The sequence below is a fragment of the Scomber japonicus genome, chromosome 11 (genome assembly GCF_027409825.1).
Source record: "Scomber japonicus isolate fScoJap1 chromosome 11, fScoJap1.pri, whole genome shotgun sequence".
In the NCBI taxonomy this organism is placed as follows: domain Eukaryota; kingdom Metazoa; phylum Chordata; class Actinopteri; order Scombriformes; family Scombridae; genus Scomber; species Scomber japonicus.
This window is the reverse complement of record NC_070588.1, coordinates 19,869,445-19,887,557: the sequence shown is the minus strand read 5'-3', so window position 1 is coordinate 19,887,557 and position 18,113 is coordinate 19,869,445. Positions and strand designations below refer to the sequence as shown.

The 18,113-nt window shown below is 38.4% G+C and overlaps 2 protein-coding genes across 2 annotated transcripts; both read left to right on the top strand.

Annotated features, from left to right (window-relative positions):
• Nucleotides 1-859: 859 nt before the first annotated feature.
• Nucleotides 860-6,692, top strand: cfap91 (cilia and flagella associated protein 91). Its single transcript, XM_053329033.1, has 17 exons — nucleotides 860-1,033; nucleotides 1,129-1,205; nucleotides 1,569-1,726; nucleotides 1,870-1,950; nucleotides 2,127-2,183; nucleotides 2,273-2,451; nucleotides 2,637-2,814; nucleotides 3,627-3,784; nucleotides 3,887-4,069; nucleotides 4,452-4,591; nucleotides 4,678-4,779; nucleotides 4,877-4,948; nucleotides 5,220-5,366; nucleotides 5,453-5,674; nucleotides 5,809-5,957; nucleotides 6,085-6,176; nucleotides 6,386-6,692. The coding sequence occupies exons 1-17, from the start codon at nucleotides 946-948 to the stop codon at nucleotides 6,592-6,594; spliced, it is 2,292 nt and encodes a 763-aa protein (XP_053185008.1). The 5' UTR covers nucleotides 860-945; the 3' UTR covers nucleotides 6,595-6,692.
• Nucleotides 6,693-7,950: 1,258 nt separating this feature from the next.
• Nucleotides 7,951-16,529, top strand: nr1i2 (nuclear receptor subfamily 1, group I, member 2). Its single transcript, XM_053329047.1, has 9 exons — nucleotides 7,951-8,210; nucleotides 9,155-9,333; nucleotides 11,961-12,091; nucleotides 12,499-12,677; nucleotides 12,769-13,073; nucleotides 13,174-13,319; nucleotides 15,833-15,949; nucleotides 16,116-16,221; nucleotides 16,315-16,529. The coding sequence occupies exons 2-9, from the start codon at nucleotides 9,161-9,163 to the stop codon at nucleotides 16,469-16,471; spliced, it is 1,314 nt and encodes a 437-aa protein (XP_053185022.1). The 5' UTR covers nucleotides 7,951-8,210; nucleotides 9,155-9,160; the 3' UTR covers nucleotides 16,472-16,529.
• The last annotated feature ends 1,584 nt before the right edge of the window (nucleotides 16,530-18,113 follow it).

Genomic DNA, 18,113 nt, shown 5'->3' with positions numbered 1-18,113 from the left:
GTAAATATAAATATTATATTATATTAATATTAATTCTACTTTTGCAAAGCTTATATATATATATATATATATATATATATATATATATATATATTTTTTTTTAAATGTGTATTATTGTGGTTGTAGTGGGTGGTGGTGGTGTCTACTGGAGTGCATTATACTGAAATATGTAATATTTAGTGCCCGTCATGTATGTTAATGGTATGGACAAAATGTTAGGAGGTTATCTGCCTTGTTTGGTTTTATTTCTTCTGTAAAGCACTTTGTAACATTGTAAAGAAAAGTGCTACATAAATAAAGACTATTGTTATATTATTACTACAATTCCCATGAGCCTTAGCCACCATTGTTGTGGAGCAGACGCCTGAAAACACTTCCTTGTTGCATTTACAGTTGGCTATGAATTAAATTAGCCTACCGCAGTGCACTATAATTGATTTTTTTTTTTTTTAAAGACCGTGACTATGAGTGTATTAAAGAGATTCAGGAGCTAAAAGTGACCTGGTTTAAGTCGCGTTGATAAATACACTTTTCATAAAGAATAATTTGTCGCTCTTGCGCGCTGCTGGCAGTATCTGAAATCGTTATGCGGTGATAGGAGGGTTTTTATCGAAATGCTTCTCGGGAGTCGTAGTCAACTTCTCTCCGTGCGTTTAAAGGCTTGTAGGTTTGACTTTTTGTTTTATTAAGGAACAACACATTATTTTCTAAGGCAGCTGACCGTCATTTATAGAAATGTATGTCCATCCAAAGACTTAGGTACGCTAACTGTCAGAAAATGATAAGAAAAGAAGGAAATAGACGTCCTTCCACTTGTCAACAGTCAGTCTGTGGTTTCCATGGTAACATTATACACATAACGCTACCACCGTGGTCAATGATATCACTGTCTGTGAGATAAATTTGTTGGAGAAAAAAAAACACGTTTTTAATCGACGCAAGAAAATGAGCGTATCAGTCACTCGCACAGTTCCTAAGAAAAATGACGCTAATAAAGCTGCTCAGCGGCAGCGGGTTTATGACTACTTGTATGGTGAGTAAACAAACGCTAACGTTAGCTGTCCTGAGCTAACATTTGAAAACTGGCAAGCTCACTTGGCTGACATTAATGAAACTGTTTTGTCACAGATCCAGTTTACACAGTGTCATCGGAGGTAGACCATGCCAGGTGCAATCTCAAGGCCTATACGTCTCAGGATCGAGTAGTAAGCTTATTACTTTATCAATGTTTCAACAAAATATTTGTTTGTTTGTGTTGTGTTGCAATCGGCTCTACCCGCTGTAATGTAAATTAAAAGTAACAGAAACCAAAGTACATTTTTCTGTATGTCCAGCAAGTTTTAACTCTTCAACACTGGAAATGATTTTGGGTTAAACGGGGTTATGTTACACAACTATCAATAGCTTTGACAATAAAGTCATTATAAGCAGTCATGATGTACACACACCTCCTCTCTGGAGTGCCCCTTTTCTCACCTGCCACTCTTTATACATGAAAACAAAGAAATGGGCTCAATGTAAAGTCCACTCGTTGACACTGTTTCTTGCTAACTCTAACCCTTACACAGAGAAAAGTGCCAGTGTTTGGGTCAATGTTCAGTAACCTGCCCCACCACCCACGGTATACTCTTCAACTGGACCCTGTAGACCCTGTACCGGCCTCTATTGATCGCCGCTGGCAGGGCCACATACAACAGCGTAGAGAGGCACTGCAGCAACTGGCTGGGTAACACTATCATCAGACACACTTATTTAACAGTGGGATTTACTGTATTGTATTAATTCAAGGTTAACACCACTGTTCGTTACAGACATAAACAATGTCCCTTATCAGTTTTTCGTTGTGATTCCTGATCATCTTCTTGATAGGGTTATTCCAAATACTCAGCAATGGCTTAAAAGGGAGGAGTGCCAAGTAACTGGAGCTGACCGCTGGAAATACTTTAAACGGTTTGATTTCCCAGCCTACACTCTGAATCCGTATCCTATGTCATACAGACATGTTCATTTCATTGTGGAGTAGTTAATGCACCTTTCTGTGACATTATGACAGTTGACAAGAGACAACAAACTATGTCAAAGTTTGACATAGTGGCTGATGTGATGTTCCCTTCTGTTTCTTTTAGCCCTCTAATCCCATTTGCACAGCAGGTTCCCCCAGATGTGATTTTTTCTTTTCCAAAGTAAGTTCCTCATGTAACTTTATTTTTCATTATTTTCCATTTGTATTGTTCCTTTTTGCACATCTGTTCATTATTTTTTTTCTCCTCAGGGAAGAGTTTGAATCCACTGCTGGAAAAAATGCTGAGCAACTGCCCACCCACTTCACTGTGGGGGTCCAGACAGACTACAGGGAGAGTGAAACACAAACCGACCCATACAGCCCTGAGTATGTGGTACAGCCTGGAACGACTCCCTCAGAGCTCCTGACACTTGCAGCTTTGACTTGGGGTACAAAATCCACTGTTCAGATATTCAACAATTGTAGATTATAATGCATTATATAATTTTTTTATTATAATGATTAACTTATTAAAACCACAGCTCTTGAGCCATACTACCAGTCCAATCAGCTGAATACTCTGTACATTTAGTCTTATAATTAGCTTAGCAGTCCCTGTCTTCATTCACGTCAGGTCGGGGTCTGCCTGCAGGCCTAGCAGAAGTAGAAATGATAGAGCGGGCACGTGCCAAACAGGCTTGGGAGGCCACCCTTCCTCCACTGGATGACCTGAGCCAGCTGGACAAAAGGAGGCGTATGATGGAGGAAATGGAGGCCAAAGAGTGGGCTTTCAGAGAAGGAGAAATCCAGAAGTGAGTAGTGCTACATCTTAACTACTATTATTGAACTTAATCACTATTTGTAGTACTTAACAGTACATACATTGCTACTGCTACCTAAAATGTTGTTGGTGCAGTGTTTGGTAAAGATTTCAGCAGTATTGCCATCACAAGTGCTCTACAGCAAACCCTAAAAGTGCTCAAATTCATGTAGCAGGGTGCTATGCTGTCTGCCACAATGTTTTTAGATACTGCCACTGTCGAGTTTTTGTGTGGTTCAAATTCTATACATGCTGGCTTTAAAGCAGCCATAATCAGTATTTTCATACTTACAATAGATAAAATAACTAATGTCACAGGAGTCACTTGTAATGAACCCACAGAGAATTATAATCCAACACTGCAGTTCCCTTCAGCTCGATGAAGCTTTTTAGAGTCTTTCAACACATTGTTTTGGTTTTCCAACATTACTGTTCAGTCACACCACTCTCAACAGAGTAATTTATGCTTTAAAAACCCTCTGATGAACTGAACAGTATGCTAACTGCCCTGTACCAAAAGACAGACATGGATATGACTAGCTGGTGCACATACTGGAGCATTTATATTTTTTCCTAAACAGTTGGTGGAGAACAAAACAGAGCTAAAAAAGAGAGTGAATATTGGACTCACAATGGCCAGGTGGACAGAAACAACAGGCTCACATGTTCACCAAGTCAACTCAAGAGAATTTATCAGTGTTGTGTTTAGCTTGTTACCGCTGCCCCCAAGTGGCCAGAAAATGTGTTTTGTGAGCGCTAAACTGCTCTTCTGCTATGTTCTCTATTGCTGTGGGTGGTGGCCAGGTTGCAGGAGGCTCGTCTTGCTGTGCTGACAGACCTGCTGAGGCAGAGAGATGGGACCCAGAAAGAAGTCACAAATGAGAGACTAAACCAGATATATTCTAGGTACAGAAAAGACAAGGAGACCAAGCTACACAAGATCCGCAATGACTACACGAGGTGTAAGACAACTGTTGCCTCCACTCTAACATAATAGCATAATAGTCTGATCATAACTGTGTTATTGAAGGCTTTTCTTTTACTACCCATTGTTTTGTTTGTAGCCCTGAGAAAACTGGAAGCTAAAAGGAGGAATGAGAATGCAAAGCTAGATCGACGTGGCATTGTCAAAGCCTATACAGATTACTCTTCTCAGACAAATGCTCGTTGGACCCGCAGGGATGCTGTCAGCAACAGGAACACCCTCAGTAACGAGTTAAAAAGCCACTACTTGGACACATATGAAGGTCTGAATCCACATGCTGCTACTCAAATTGAGTGGATCATTTCCATATAAGCAGCTTTTGATTAGAATCATTTATGGCCATTATTTGTTTGTTTTTTAATAATTTATTTTTATTGTGTTCATATTACAACATGTTTTATTGCCTTTTATATATTTTATTTATTATATTTTGTATGTATTACTGTTTATTAATTCTCTTTTGTTTTATTATTACATTTTCATAATTTACTCTTTCATTAGTACTGTCTTATTATTAACTCGTTAGTCACAAGTAAAGCACTCTGAATTGCACTGACCTGTACAAAAGGTGCTATACAAATAAAATTTGATGGTTTAATTGATAGATGTGTTTTGGTAACCTTTGACTTTTTTGTCAATCATAGGCTTGCTAGAGCTTGAGGCAGGGCTCTCTGCCACAGTCCGCAAGCCACGGGTGAAAAGACACAAACCCAGAGTCAACATCATCAAAGACATGATGATGCCCCCTGAGAAAAGAGAGCTAGAACTTATAAAGAAATACAAGGTGAAGCAGAACAAATAACAAACATGTTCATAAAGCATGCTGCTTAAATTCCAGATACACATGTTTTACCACCTCTGGCTCCACAGGCCCTGAAAGACGAGCAAATGGAGGAGTCCTTACGTTTTCTTATCAAGAAGGAGAAACCTGTTCCTCGTCCTGCCACTCCCAAAGTGGAGGAACCAGCGGAGGTCAGCTAATGTCTCTGACCCTAATTGACACAAACATTGTTCATCTTAAAGGTATCAGGAGTGCAATTTGTTGATTTATTTAAATGTCTTTCAATAGGGGGATGAGGAAATTGAGCTTGCATCCATCCATCTGCAGAAACTACTGAGAGGAAGAAGTATTCAATACGAGGTCTGTTCATGTTTTCAAGTGTGTGCGTGCTTATAAAAAAAAAGTCTAGCACTCTGTCTCATTGCATTTCAGCACACTCCTCAGTGGCAGCTCCAGTAGCTCGCCAGTGGTGTGAGAGGCAAACACTATAAAGCAACTTCTGCCAAATGACTTAAGTAAATATGTTTAGCTGCATGTCTGTGACTTTTTTATGCCTGAAGTGCCTACAGAAATGTTGTTTATAAAGTTGTTTAGAGATCTCTTTTCTTTTTCTGCTTGTGTTGTAATACAGATGTTTAATGGCAAGGAGAACCATCTGGAGCTCATCCAGGAACTGAGGACCATCCACGCTCTGCAGAGGGAGGAGCAGGATCTACACAAAGCTAACAAAGAGCTTGTACTGGCCCTGAAAAAAGAGAGGGACAAACACAGGCAAAAGGTGAAACACACACAAACACTCATTCACTTATTCAATTTTACTCCAACTACAAACAATTTCATTACCCATTTTCTCTCATCTCCCAGACCTCTCATGCGGAGGCATCTCAGGCCAGAGAGTTAGGTGGAGAGCTTGAGCACTTGTTTGACACGTTGTCCAAGGAGCTGATTCGTCTCCAGGAAGAGCGCAGGATCCATGCTTTTACATTACTGGCTGAGAGAGGCCGTCGCCTCCGAGAGGCTGAGGAGAGTGGAAGGAGACAGGTGGAGGAGCGCAGACGCAGAGAAGAAGATGATATCTTCAAACAAGTACGTACATCTATCACATTTTAACGAAAAGAGTGCAAAGAAGTTATTGTTTGTTATAAGAATCATATTTGTGTGCTTATGGTGTGCTTGTTTTAATACTTAGATTTGTATGTTTCCTTTACACTGTGTCACAGGTGGTGCAGGTACACCAGGAAACTGTGGATTTGTATTTGGAGGACATCATCCTGGGGACATTGGAGGGGACAGCTGACCAACAGGCCAGAGAGGAGATCCGCAGGATGGCGAAGGAGGTCAACGACATTGCTTATGCCGTGGAGGAAAGGTAATGGACACCTCACACTTCACCATGTCTGCTTACGGTTTGTGTTCAAATATACAAACCCATGGTTAATAAACAAAATTCATGTGTGCGTGTGTGTGTGTGTGTGTGTGTGTGTGTGTGCGTGCAGTCGGAACAGTCTTCAGTCAGAGGAGATTGTGTCAGAGTTGGTGTACAGTTTCCTTATCCCAGAGGTTGAGAAGATCAGTGTCAGGCAAAGAGGTTTGGGATTTTTCTGTTTCTACTGTATTCATAGAATACAACCGCTCTACCTTTACTATTTACTATTTTCAAATGTTATAAGTAGACAGCATTTGCAGCAACAATTAAAAGCACATGAAATGGCACAAAATGTCCCTTTCTAAATTTAAAAAAAATAGCAATTGTGTCTATACTCGCTTGTTAAACTTTGTGATTTCTCTTTCTCGCAGTGCACCAGAGGCAGCATAGACACTTGCAGGCAGCTCGTAGTATCATTCAGGGGACAGCAGAGCCAGCTGGGATCCTTCCTAGCACACCAGGGGCCTCTCAGTCGACCTTTCCATCTGAAAGAGCCTCCAACCTAGTACTGGAAGAGATGATCAGCCAAGTGGAGCAAGAACGCGGGAATGAAGCAGAGCAGCACAAAGACTCAAACTGAGTAAAGACAGGGCTAAAAATATTTCAGACTGTACTGAGGTATAGTCTGCTGTCTGACTTTGTTGTTCACTCGTATTATTAAAGTATACGTTTCATCATTGTGAGTTTTGGGGTGAATTATAGTCTTTTGGTCATTATTATTTATGTTTTATTTAGAATGTACATCGTGTTTCCTGTTCACTATAAAGAACTTCTGCTATTTCATTTGACAGAACTGACTTTATGGACTTCTGGGGATGTTTCAGGAAGGCTTTTTATTGAGAAACTGAGTGAAAAATTAGTATGTAAATCTTATTTAAACCCCATAACATCTAACTAAACCCTTATTCCCATGATGGGATATCTGAATATGCTGCTGGCTAGAGTCATCTGCTGTATAGAAACCAGGATAATGTGGCATGAAAACACCTTGTCCAGCTTCAATTTGTGATTTATTGTGACAGAGAAAAATGTCATTTTTAAAGTGATACAATGAATTATTACATTTTCACTACAAATGATTTTCTTTTATAATACTGTCTGATTTAAAATACTCTTCCAGTAAAAAAGTGTTTTGCTTCTTGTTCCTGTAGTTGGATGTTTGAGCTTCACTGTGCAGAATGATGTATGTGCAGAGTTTGACACTAGAAGCTGTTCTCACATTAATCTGCTGAAGGGGGAAAGTTTCTCTGTTCTCATCTTAATTCTAAAAAGTTATAGGAGTGTACCGGTCTGCATGATTTTGTGACATTACAAATTTGGAGCCAATAGAGGGCCATTACTCAATTTGTACAAGTGTGATGTGGAAACTTGAAGCCTTCATTGTACGAACACTGAGTGGACTTTACAGTGAAGTAGGAGACATCCTCCAGCAGTTAAACTTGTGAGATAAAAAGTATTTGCTTATTCCCAGATTCTAATTCTAAGTGTTTTTGACAAGGTAAAAGAACATTTGTGTGTGTGTGTGTGTGTGTGTGTATGCGTGTGTCGGTGTGCAAAAAACATGCAGGTGTATTTCTAAATGCCCTACAACATTGTCCTTTTACATGAGAACTATTGTTATATCCACCACGATTTTGGACCACTAGAGGGCAGAAACACTCAGTGGTGGAAATCTAAAATGGCATAAATCCCATCAAATAGTCAAATACTCTGGCCTCAAAATGCAGAATCAACAGTTTGCAGATGTCAGCACATGCAGCGTGAGACAGAGACAACACTGAGTGTAAAACTTACAACGTGTCTTTTTTTCAATGATTTCAAAGATTTGCCTTGTTTTGATATTAGATCGCCCTACATCCAGTTCCAAGGGCTGAGGTCACAAGTTACAGGTGATAAACTGACGGACTCCAACCAGGCGGGCGGTGCTGAACGTCTAACCCCGCCTTCCCGCGGGCTGCAGCCGGGAGCACTTGAAGCAACATCAAACAACACGTTCAGCAGGAAGAGCAAGTGCGAAATCGGTCCTCATTTGTTTAATGTTAAAATAACAAAAAAAATCCCCTGGGATTAACCGAAATCTGCAGGCTACCTGGACATATAAATCACTGAGTTTAATGATCTCGATCACTGCCGGAATAAAACGTGACCTTTAACCAGGAGACGGATAGGAAAGAGAAGTAGGAGTCGTGTTTTCAGGTAAGTTGACAATCAGTCAGAAATGTTTTTGAATGAGTTAAGAATGTTGTGTTACAAATATGTTGCTGCTTGCTTGTTGAAGCATGAGGGCAGAGGGGTGAACATGTTTTCTCCAGGGTGTAAACACTGTCATACGACAGTCTGTGCAATTTAAAGTAGGCTAATAGTATTTGTGGTGCTTGTGCACACACACACACGCACTACACACACACACACACCACCTCACTCTTTATGTACAGACAGTCAGTTTAAAACATGTGAACAATGGCATCCAGTATACAATTAATGATAAAAAAAAATATGATTCAGTTATTTATTGACACTGGAAATACATGTTTTTTTTGTTTTTTTGTTTTGTTTTTTAAATCTCAGTGTTATTCTTCAACAAGACTAATTACTAATCAAACCAAAAGTTAGTTGTCATTTGCATTTGCTATATTTCAATACCTATCTCACTAAATCCAAAATTCAGTTAGAGCAGTGTTGGACTATACAGACCGCTAAGACATCATCAGGTTACTTCATAATGAAGTGTTTGAAGGAATGACTGTTCTAGTCCCTTGAAAACTTACTGTAACCTACTGCAGTGATGTAGCTGACACACTGCAGAGCTCTTCTACAGATCAGTCTCAGGGAGTGCACTAGAATTAAAGGCTTTTAATAGAGTTATATTACTCCACCCATTATTTGCATATGTACCACTGCTCCTTTATTAAAAAATAGAAGGAAACTGATTGAACTGCAATATGGTTGTTTTATCACATTGGAATGTATGAGTACTGCAAATCATGTGTATTGCATAAACTGATTAGGATTTTTGTTTTTGTTGTTAATAATTAAAAACTTTTTTTACAGGGACTGGTAGGTTTTATCTCACACTCTTGTTTGTACTTGTGTGAAAACAATATGACTATAAGTGATGCCATTATTGCATAATCCCTCAGGTGAGAATGAGTACCATTCGAGAGGTGGTCACAGGGCAAAATGAAGAAAAAGAAGAAGAGGAAGAGGAAGAAAGGGGGACAGAGGATGAGGAGCCCAAAGCATGCGGTGTGTGTGGAGATCTGGCTAAGGGTTACCACTTCAATGCCTTGACATGTGAGGGCTGCAAGGGCTTCTTCAGGTGGGGCTGTTTCACTAATCCTCTTACACACGTCCTGCAGTTTCTTTTTTTCTTTTTTATGGTTTTGGGATACAGTAAATGAAAATAACCAGTGTGAACATTTGTGATACTGAAGAGAGGTGACAAAATGCTTCTCACTTTTCTTAAATATTCACTAGATATGTGGACTTGAATGAAGGAACTTCTTAAGCAGATTTTCTGCTACACCAGCAAAAAAAGAAGTGCAATTATCATCACTACCAGTCAAAAGTTTTAGAACACCCCAATTTTTCCATGCTTTTATTAAAAAAATGTTTTCAAGCTTACCATCTTGGTCTTTTTTCCTAAGGTAGTTCTGGACTCATGTTTTGGGTCATTATCTTGCTGTAGGATGAACCCCTGACCAAATACATGCATACCAGAGAGTACTACATGGCGCTGCAGAATGCTGTGGTAGTCGACCCTGGATCCAGAAAAACAGCCCTGGACCATCATGCTTCCTCCTCCATATTTGACAGTTAATGTACACACTGAAGAACCATCCTTTCGCCTACTCGACGGCGTACAAAACTCCTGCGTGATGAACAGAATATTTTAAGTTTTGATTCATTAGTCAAAACTTAAACACCTTCTCCCAGTCTTCAGTAGTCCATTGGTTGTGTTTCATGGCCCAGGCAAGCCTCTTCTTCTTCTTCTGACTCTTAGCAATGGCTTTCTTGCTGCAACTCGACCTGTCAAACCTGCAACTCCAAGTCTTCTCTTCACAGTTGAAACTGAGACTTGCTTACTACGACCACTGTGAAGCTGTGCTTGAAGCTGTTGTCGTGCGAGCCCCCTATCACGCAAGCTGTTGACTCTCAGTAACTTGTCTTCTGACTCTGTTGTGGCTTTGAGTCTGCCAGACCTCTTCCTTTCAGAGTTTCCCCCATCAGTTTCTGAATGCTTTTTGATGGTGAAGGAAACTGTACTCACTGACACCTTGACTTTCTTCTCAAGTTCTCTGTAGGAAAGACCTACTTTTTTAAGTGTTTTTGTATAATTTTATCTTTTTTTTACCTCTGGCAGTTCAAAACTTACCTTTGTACCATTTCAAGGTATTCATTGGACTTGAACTGCTTAAATTTCAATAAAAAATGGAAAGATTGGGGTGTTCTAAAACTTTTGACCTGTAGTGTATGTTGTGCAGCACAACACTTAATTTGTGCTCGAAGAGACCCTCACTTTCTCCTAACACTCATCAGTCAGTCATATTATCTCAGATTTCTCACTGCCTCTATGAAGTATTCTAGTATGTCCATTATTCAGTAGCAGTAACAATAATGTAAAATGCATTCGATTAAATATGTTATGGTTATTATATTGTATGCAAAAGTTATAATTCCACAAATGAATGGACATTTGGAATTATTGGCGAAACCCTGTCTGATTTTACCTCACATCTGATATACAAAAAAACTTGCTGCGGTGGCTTCACAAGTTCCTCATTGTCTCTTTTGTGTGACCAGCTCCAAACCACCAGAAACTACAGCTTCCCTGATGTCTTTTCCTACCTTTACTTGTTTTAGTTATAGTCTGATGCGGTCTTCTTCACCACAGTTTGACATCATTCAAAACAATCAGCTGAGAAAGGAAAAAAAATCTCACTGGAGCTGCAGAGTCTGGAGTTCATAATAATTCATAATAACATAATTGTAATAAGAGAAGAGCTTTTAGGTTTTGCAAGAGCATGTGTTGCTAAGTTGAATCCCTTAATAAGGTCTCTGTAAACTATATACACACCAAAGTATTGAGCTTCAGCATCTGGTGTACATGATTCAATGAAGATTACTACTATATCTGAAAGCAGACTTTCCAATCTCAGTACTTACTGTTGGAACTTGTAGCTGAAGGTCTTCTGAAAAAATAGATCTCTTTAGAAGACCTAGTAAGTAAACCGAAGAATGTGATGCTCTCCTATTACATAGAGAGAAGAGAAGCCCATATTTTGATCAAAAGTGCAGTGGTGTGTATTTAGAAACATATGTTCTATATCTAATTGCAGAGTGATATATGGTATCAAGAGATTTCAGAGTGTAGATGCCTGCATTTTCTCTAGGTCTAGGTTTATGTAAGTCCGTGATTGTGAGTCTAGTTGTTGTAATTCTAAAATAATTATTTTAAATGATGTAGATATTATTTTCCATTGGAATTAAATTAAAAGCAATAATACCATGAAAGATGCTAGGGGTTTGAAAACTTGTAACAAATTTGAACTGTAACCATACTGTATGCTGGTGTATAGTCTGTCACTGTAATTTGAACTGTAAGCATTCAGACACTTACTCAATTTTGCTGATTACAGTTTTACATTGAACCATAAGTAGGAATTATTTTATGATTTGATTGTTGCCACCAGATTTCTCTTTGACTCACTTATTGGAATACATTGAAACTACCTATGACCACATTACAAACGGCATTGGAAATAAAAAAAAAGCCCAAGTATGAAGTCAGAATCTGGTTTGTTTCATTCCATACACTCTGTTTGGTTATTTCCTGTCTGGTACATTTATGGTACAATGTAATACTGTAGTTTCATGTGTCTGATTTCTAACTTCAGATTGATATATGTAAGCTGTTACAAAGTGGATTTTTTAAAATTAATTCAGACGTGCCATAAAGAGGTCAACGCAGCCCTCCTGTCCTTTCCTGAATAAGTGCATTATAACCAAAAACAACCGCCGGTCATGTCAAGCTTGCCGCTTCCGAAAATGCCAGTCCATTGGCATGCGTAAAGAAAGTAAGTAACATCCAGACACAACAAATCATCCATAGTTTTTAGTTGATTTTGTATTGTATATGACAGCATGAGCCCTGTTCATTAAATATTTAGATGCCACTTAAGTGACTATATGACAATTTGTTACATGAGACAAAAATAGTTTTTGCAATTGTTTAAAGACAACAAGCATTCAACATTGGGTATAAGGTCAAATAAAAGGAGCATGTCTAAAACAGCACATATTTCAGACTTTTTTATTTATTTATAATTTATGGATTTCAAACTTCTTTTAAGGATGGCCTAAGAGAGAAATGGTTATTTATCTTATATTGTGACATCATTGTTTCAAGATGTAAAGTAAGTGGCTTTTTTATTTCTCTGGTGACATACAGTACTTGCAGCAGGTATTTTATGTGTCCTTCTAGTGGTCATGTCTGAGAAGGAGGTATTGGAGAGAAGGATCCGAATCAAGAAGAAAAAGATGCATAGTGTGCATAGTGCACAATTGCAGCTTTCATCCCAACAGGAAGAAACCATTCAGGAGCTGCTCTGTAGCCACCACTGCACATTTGACACAGCATTTTCCCGCTTCAGTGGCTTTAGGGTGTGTAAACAAATGGAAGAATGCACTATCATACTGAGGTACTATCATTGCCATTGTCTTGTTGTCTGACTGACATTGTCTCTTTTTTTAGCCTATGGATAGAAAGATAATCCCGGTGAGTGAATACAACCGGTCTACAAGCAAGACTGCTAACCCACTGACCAACTGCCCTACAAACACCTGCACTACATTTAATAAATCTGCCACAGACCCTAGAATATCCTCGTGTGCTGGCTCCCTCTCCTCCTCCTCCAGTCTCTCTGATTTTGTTGAGAACCAAGAGGGCGAAGAGGTCAGAAAAAGCAGCGTTTTTACTGCTCTTCCTCATGTGACTGACCTCACCACTTACATGATCCAGGACATCATTAGCTTCTCCAAAAGCCTTAAGATCTTTGGGTAAAAGCATACCTCAGTGTATATTTCAAATAGATTTTCTTATGAATTATGTCAGTTGGGCAGCATGTATTCACTCTGAACTGTGTCATGTCTCTTTCAGATCTTTAACCATGGCGGACCAAATCGCTCTGTTAAAGGGAGCTATGTTTGAAATAATGCAGATTCGCTTTAACATGGTGTTCAATGTAAAAACAAGCATCTGGGAATGTGGTCATATGACATACTGCATAGACGACGCTGTACGAGGTGAGATCACTTACACAATAAACTGCCAAAGCATTTTAACTTAACTTTGTCATTGTACAAGTACAATAAAATGCCAATTGTAGCAAGCCTATAGTTGCCTAATTTAAAAATAAAAAACTATAAAAAAACAAATATGGACACTATACATTATAAGATACAAAACATATAGAATAGATAGAGCTAAATAGCTATTAACAGAATTTAAAAAAAAAAAAAAAAAAAAAGTATTGCTCTGTGTATTCAGGAGTGACAGCACTGGGACAAAACCTGTTCTTCAGCCTGGCTGTGTGAGCATGCAGGGCTCTTTGGTGCTTTCCAGATGGCAGAAGGGTGGAGATTGTGTGGCCTGTATAGGCTGTGTCTCTGCAGATGTTCATGACTTTGCAGCTGCAGCAGGTTCTAGGTCGCCTCCAGTGTTGGGAGCTGCGAGTCAATGATCCTCTGATCATCCTCTGAGACATTTTGATTAGGGTATTTCTGTTCTCAGAGGGGCAGGCAGAGCACCATGTATGTAATGGTGGACTGTATGGTGCACCTGTAGAAGTTGACCAGGAGCTATTGTGGAAGTTGTCCTTTCGTCAGGCATCTCAGGAAATTAAGCCTTTCAAGACCTTTCTTGACCTCATCTCTGTAGGCTGACTTATTCTTCCTGTCCAAACTCACAATGGTGTCATCCGCAAACTTGATTATAATGATAATCATAGATGGGTTTGCAATAGATGGAGAATAGGAGGGGTCTCAGCACACAGCCCTGAGGTGTCCAGGTGCTCAGTGTGAAATACTTATTTTATACATTGGGTACGCTTGGCTATGTTTACTGTACATTGTGAAAATGTATACCTAAGTATCTATCATAAATAACAAATTCAAAATTGCATCACAGTCAGGTGATCGTATCTGTGAGTTCATCAGCAGCTCTTTACATGGCACAGTCATTTGATCCAATGTTGATATAAAATATGAACTAATAGTGATGTAAGGAAAGAAGTGGAATCATGTGGTGGCTGAAGTGCCACTGGATCTTGCAGTGGATAATCATAATCAAATCTAAGTAGTTAATTAATACAAACTGCATTTAGTCATAGGTGTAGATTGGATTTGAACAATTGAAGCTAGCACGGATTGTAAAATACAAAATTTGTAAAAAAAAAATTAAAAAAAAAGATAAAAAAAAAAAAATGACATTGTGTGAAATCATATAAAAGATATGCAGACTCAGACATGTCAAGCACCTGTGAACCAAGAGGAAAAAGCAACACCCACACACTGATATTTAAATTCTGGCTTGATTGCTGCCAAAAAAAGGAAGCGTTACTTTAGTTTTTCATTTCACTCATATTAGTTACTATTAGCCTCACGCCCTTTATATGAATTGTCATAGTACAAATACAATCTATGAATGTTGGTATAATGCTTTCTGCGCGTTTATACAGTATACACTGTACTTTTTACTAGTGAGCAGTCAAGTCTGTAAACGTGTGCACTTCTTTTCTTACATTCTTGTATGTGTAACATGACTCGTGGAGGAACACTCACCAGAATGTTGTCCAACTGGTGTTTGCTCCTTTTCTAAAGATCAAACAAAATGCAATTGGTATCCAATCATTGTCATCTCGCTCTGTGCTCACTGCGGTCAGCTGGCAGACTATTTAACAGCGCTACTGTATACATTGTCTCTTAAAAAAGTATATGAAGATATTGAACGTAGAAATAGGTGATACAGGGTTCAGACAACAGAGATTACTTTTATGATTGGTCAAAAAGTGTCATGATGATATGATATAAAGTGTCATATCGGAGTACTTTTAAAAGTACTCCGATATGCATCCGATATGATGCTCAGCACTTTTGCCACTGATCAAGCGGCATGTAACCATACCAATGATGCTTATTCTTTATGCTTTATTGCCAATGAACTCAAGTGGCCAAAATGATCATCATATAAGTCAAACACTGGTGGAGGAAACCATATTCTGCAATATAAAGGCCATTAATACATCTTGTGCAGTACAGCACAAGTCTTCTCTTTCTGTGTCAAAGTTTTTACATTGTGATGTCATGGCTTCATATCTAAGCAAGTCATGGGATGAGAGCCTAACAAATATGTTTTTTTTCTAAAAATTAAAAGCACATGACCAAAACATTATGTCTCTAATAAACTAAAAACTCACAGCATTAGATGAATAAGTTACCAAATGCATTAGTCTAATGTTTTAAAGCGTGTGATTTTTAAAACTTTTTAAAACAAGGAAATGTCAATACATTGTAATAATAATCCTTGTCCTTTTGTCAGATTGCTCACTCCTAATTTACTGTTATTATTTATAAGTCTTGTAAAGGAATTCAATATCTTAAGCGTCTCAAAGAAAAGCTTGTATTCACATAGTAGCTGATGCTACAGGCTGTTGGAACATACATGTAATATGAAAAAAAAATTCACTTGTGTCACACTTTATTATTGTTTTCCTCTCATCTCTGCCCTTTTTTTACATCTGCTCTTGTGTGCTTTGTAGCAGGTTTCCAGCCACTCCTGCTGGAGCCTCTTTTCAAATTACACCATACACTACGCAAACTGGGCCTGCAGGAGGAGGAATATGTTCTCATGCAAGCTATGTCCCTCTTTTCACCAGGTGATGTTAGATTTTCATCAGTACTACATTACTGATCAATCATCAGTGAACCCTTTAAATACTTACACTTGAGAAACAGGATGCATTTGCACGCATACCAAATATGTAAACATATTTTTAAGTTGCTATGGATTAGTAGAGATTTGTTTTTTATTCACTGTATCAGATCGCCCAGGCGTGCAGCAACATAGTGTGATTGATGAGGTACATGAAAACTTGGCACTTACACTAAAAACCTGGATCGACTGCAAGAGAACAGGCCCAGGAAAACAGTGAGTGAAATACCAAGTGCCACTCCGTCTATTTAGTCTGAGACCTTCCTTTCACAGACCATCGGCTTGAACCTCCATTGTTTGTGCCTCCAGCTTGTTCTACCCTAAAGTGATGGCCTGTCTCACAGAGATGAGGACGATGACTGAGGAGTACAGCAAACAGATTCTGCAGATCCAGGATATCCAGCCTGATGATATCTCTCCTCTCATGATGGAGATGGTCAGTAAAAACCCATGTACTGACTTCTAATACAGACATGTACTGCACATGGACACTCTGGGACTACCTCTGTTATGTAATAATGGAGACCCCAGTCGAATGTACTCATAATGTTGATTCAAAGTATTGCACTTCTGTTATGTAATAGTCTTCAGCATTGATCGCATGACTGTTCACCTCACAGTCCTGCTCAAATCTTAACTAGTTCCCTGAACACTACCTATCTTATCATACCCAATCAATGAAACCATCCAAAGTTTTATGAACTGGTTACAGTAAGGATGATCATTTATTTGACCTGCTTTTCTTGCAGTAAGTATATGTTGTGTTTTTCAGAATGAATGTTGACTTAAAGTTGGGATGTTTAATGTTTTATTTGAATGTTGCGGACAGAATTGTGAGAGAGTGTGAAGTATGTATGAAAAGAGCATACATTTATATTTGTTACCTCAGGTTGTGTTCAGTTTTGTGTTTTAGTTTCATGGTGTACAACAAAAAATGCTCTACATCTACGGTAAATAAACCTGACAAAAGTGCTCTTCAGGTTGAAGTGTGTGATGGTGCCATGGGTTAGAACACTGCTCCACTGTGGTTACACTAAGGGCTGATCAGGTGGTGCTGTTGCAAACTTATGGTTCTGTATGTATTAAAAAAATTCTAATGAATGGTCCTTAACTTTCACTTATGAGTTGCAAAATGTCTAAGTCAAAAGAACTTTGAATAAAGAACTTTCAGTAAACTTTCATTCAAAGTGTAAAATAAGGAAAAGTGTCTCCTATCATAGCTTCAGTGTGTTTAAGCATGTAAGAGGAAGGTTATGCAAGATAATAATCTATTTCTTAAATCAGTGGAGGAGCTATATATAATGCTTGTATGCCAATCAAAAGACATTTAAATAGGCTTTGATCTAAAGACATTTGCATAAAATATTAATGTAAAGTAATTTCTATGTTTTGTCCTTGAAACTGTCAATTGCACCAGAATTGTGGAATTACAGAGCTCAGCTAATATAGTAATAAATGCACGTTTTAGTCTGGGGGGATGGTAATATCAGTTCATCCAGACTATCTCAAACACTGTTGGTTTGACCTGAATAGACGACATGATGAATCCTAATATTTTTGGCTTGTATCTCAACAACTTGTGAATGGATTTTTAAAAAAGATTTTAGCAAACATATCATGTCCCTCAGGGTGAACTGTGATAACTTTGGTGAGCCCTTAACTTTTAATCACCAGGTTTAGTCTAATTTGAATTTGTCAACTAATTTGGATTAAGACAAAATTGCTGCAAAACATAAAAAAGTAAACTTCTTTTTTACACTATGCATTTGACTCTGACAGGCTTCATACATACCAACACCTAACATCACTTTTAAAGAGAAAACAGCATGCTCATTTAAAAGAAGACAAAACAATGAATTTGATCATTTCCAGGCTATCCTACTCTTTATTTAATGCAAATTACAGTACCAGGGAACTATTCCTCAGAGCACGCAGAGGGAATATTTACAGAGGCGCACATTTAGCATACCTTCACAGAACAAAAGAAAAAACAAATGAAATAAAAATTTCAGTCACAAACGGAGGCATTCAAGTAGTAGTACTGTTATACGGGATGTTTTTGTAGTATTTTCTATTATTTTTCTTTTCTTTAACCCCAGTTGGCACAT

Bases quoted from the DNA above. Each gene is read 5' to 3' on its own strand.
- cfap91 (XM_053329033.1), top strand. From the start codon at position 946: ATGAGCGTATCAGTCACTCGCACAGTTCCTAAGAAAAATGACGCTAAT. The intron at 1,206-1,568 runs GTAAGCTTATTA...ACCCTTACACAG, and splicing joins ATACGTCTCAGGATCGAGTA to AGAAAAGTGCCAGTGTTTGG. The intron at 4,949-5,219 runs GTCTGTTCATGT...GTTGTAATACAG, and splicing joins GAAGAAGTATTCAATACGAG to ATGTTTAATGGCAAGGAGAA.
- nr1i2 (XM_053329047.1), top strand. From the start codon at position 9,161: ATGAGTACCATTCGAGAGGTGGTCACAGGGCAAAATGAAGAAAAAGAA. The intron at 15,950-16,115 runs GTGATGTTAGAT...TCACTGTATCAG, and splicing joins TATGTCCCTCTTTTCACCAG to ATCGCCCAGGCGTGCAGCAA. The intron at 16,222-16,314 runs GTGAGTGAAATA...TTGTGCCTCCAG, and splicing joins AGAACAGGCCCAGGAAAACA to CTTGTTCTACCCTAAAGTGA.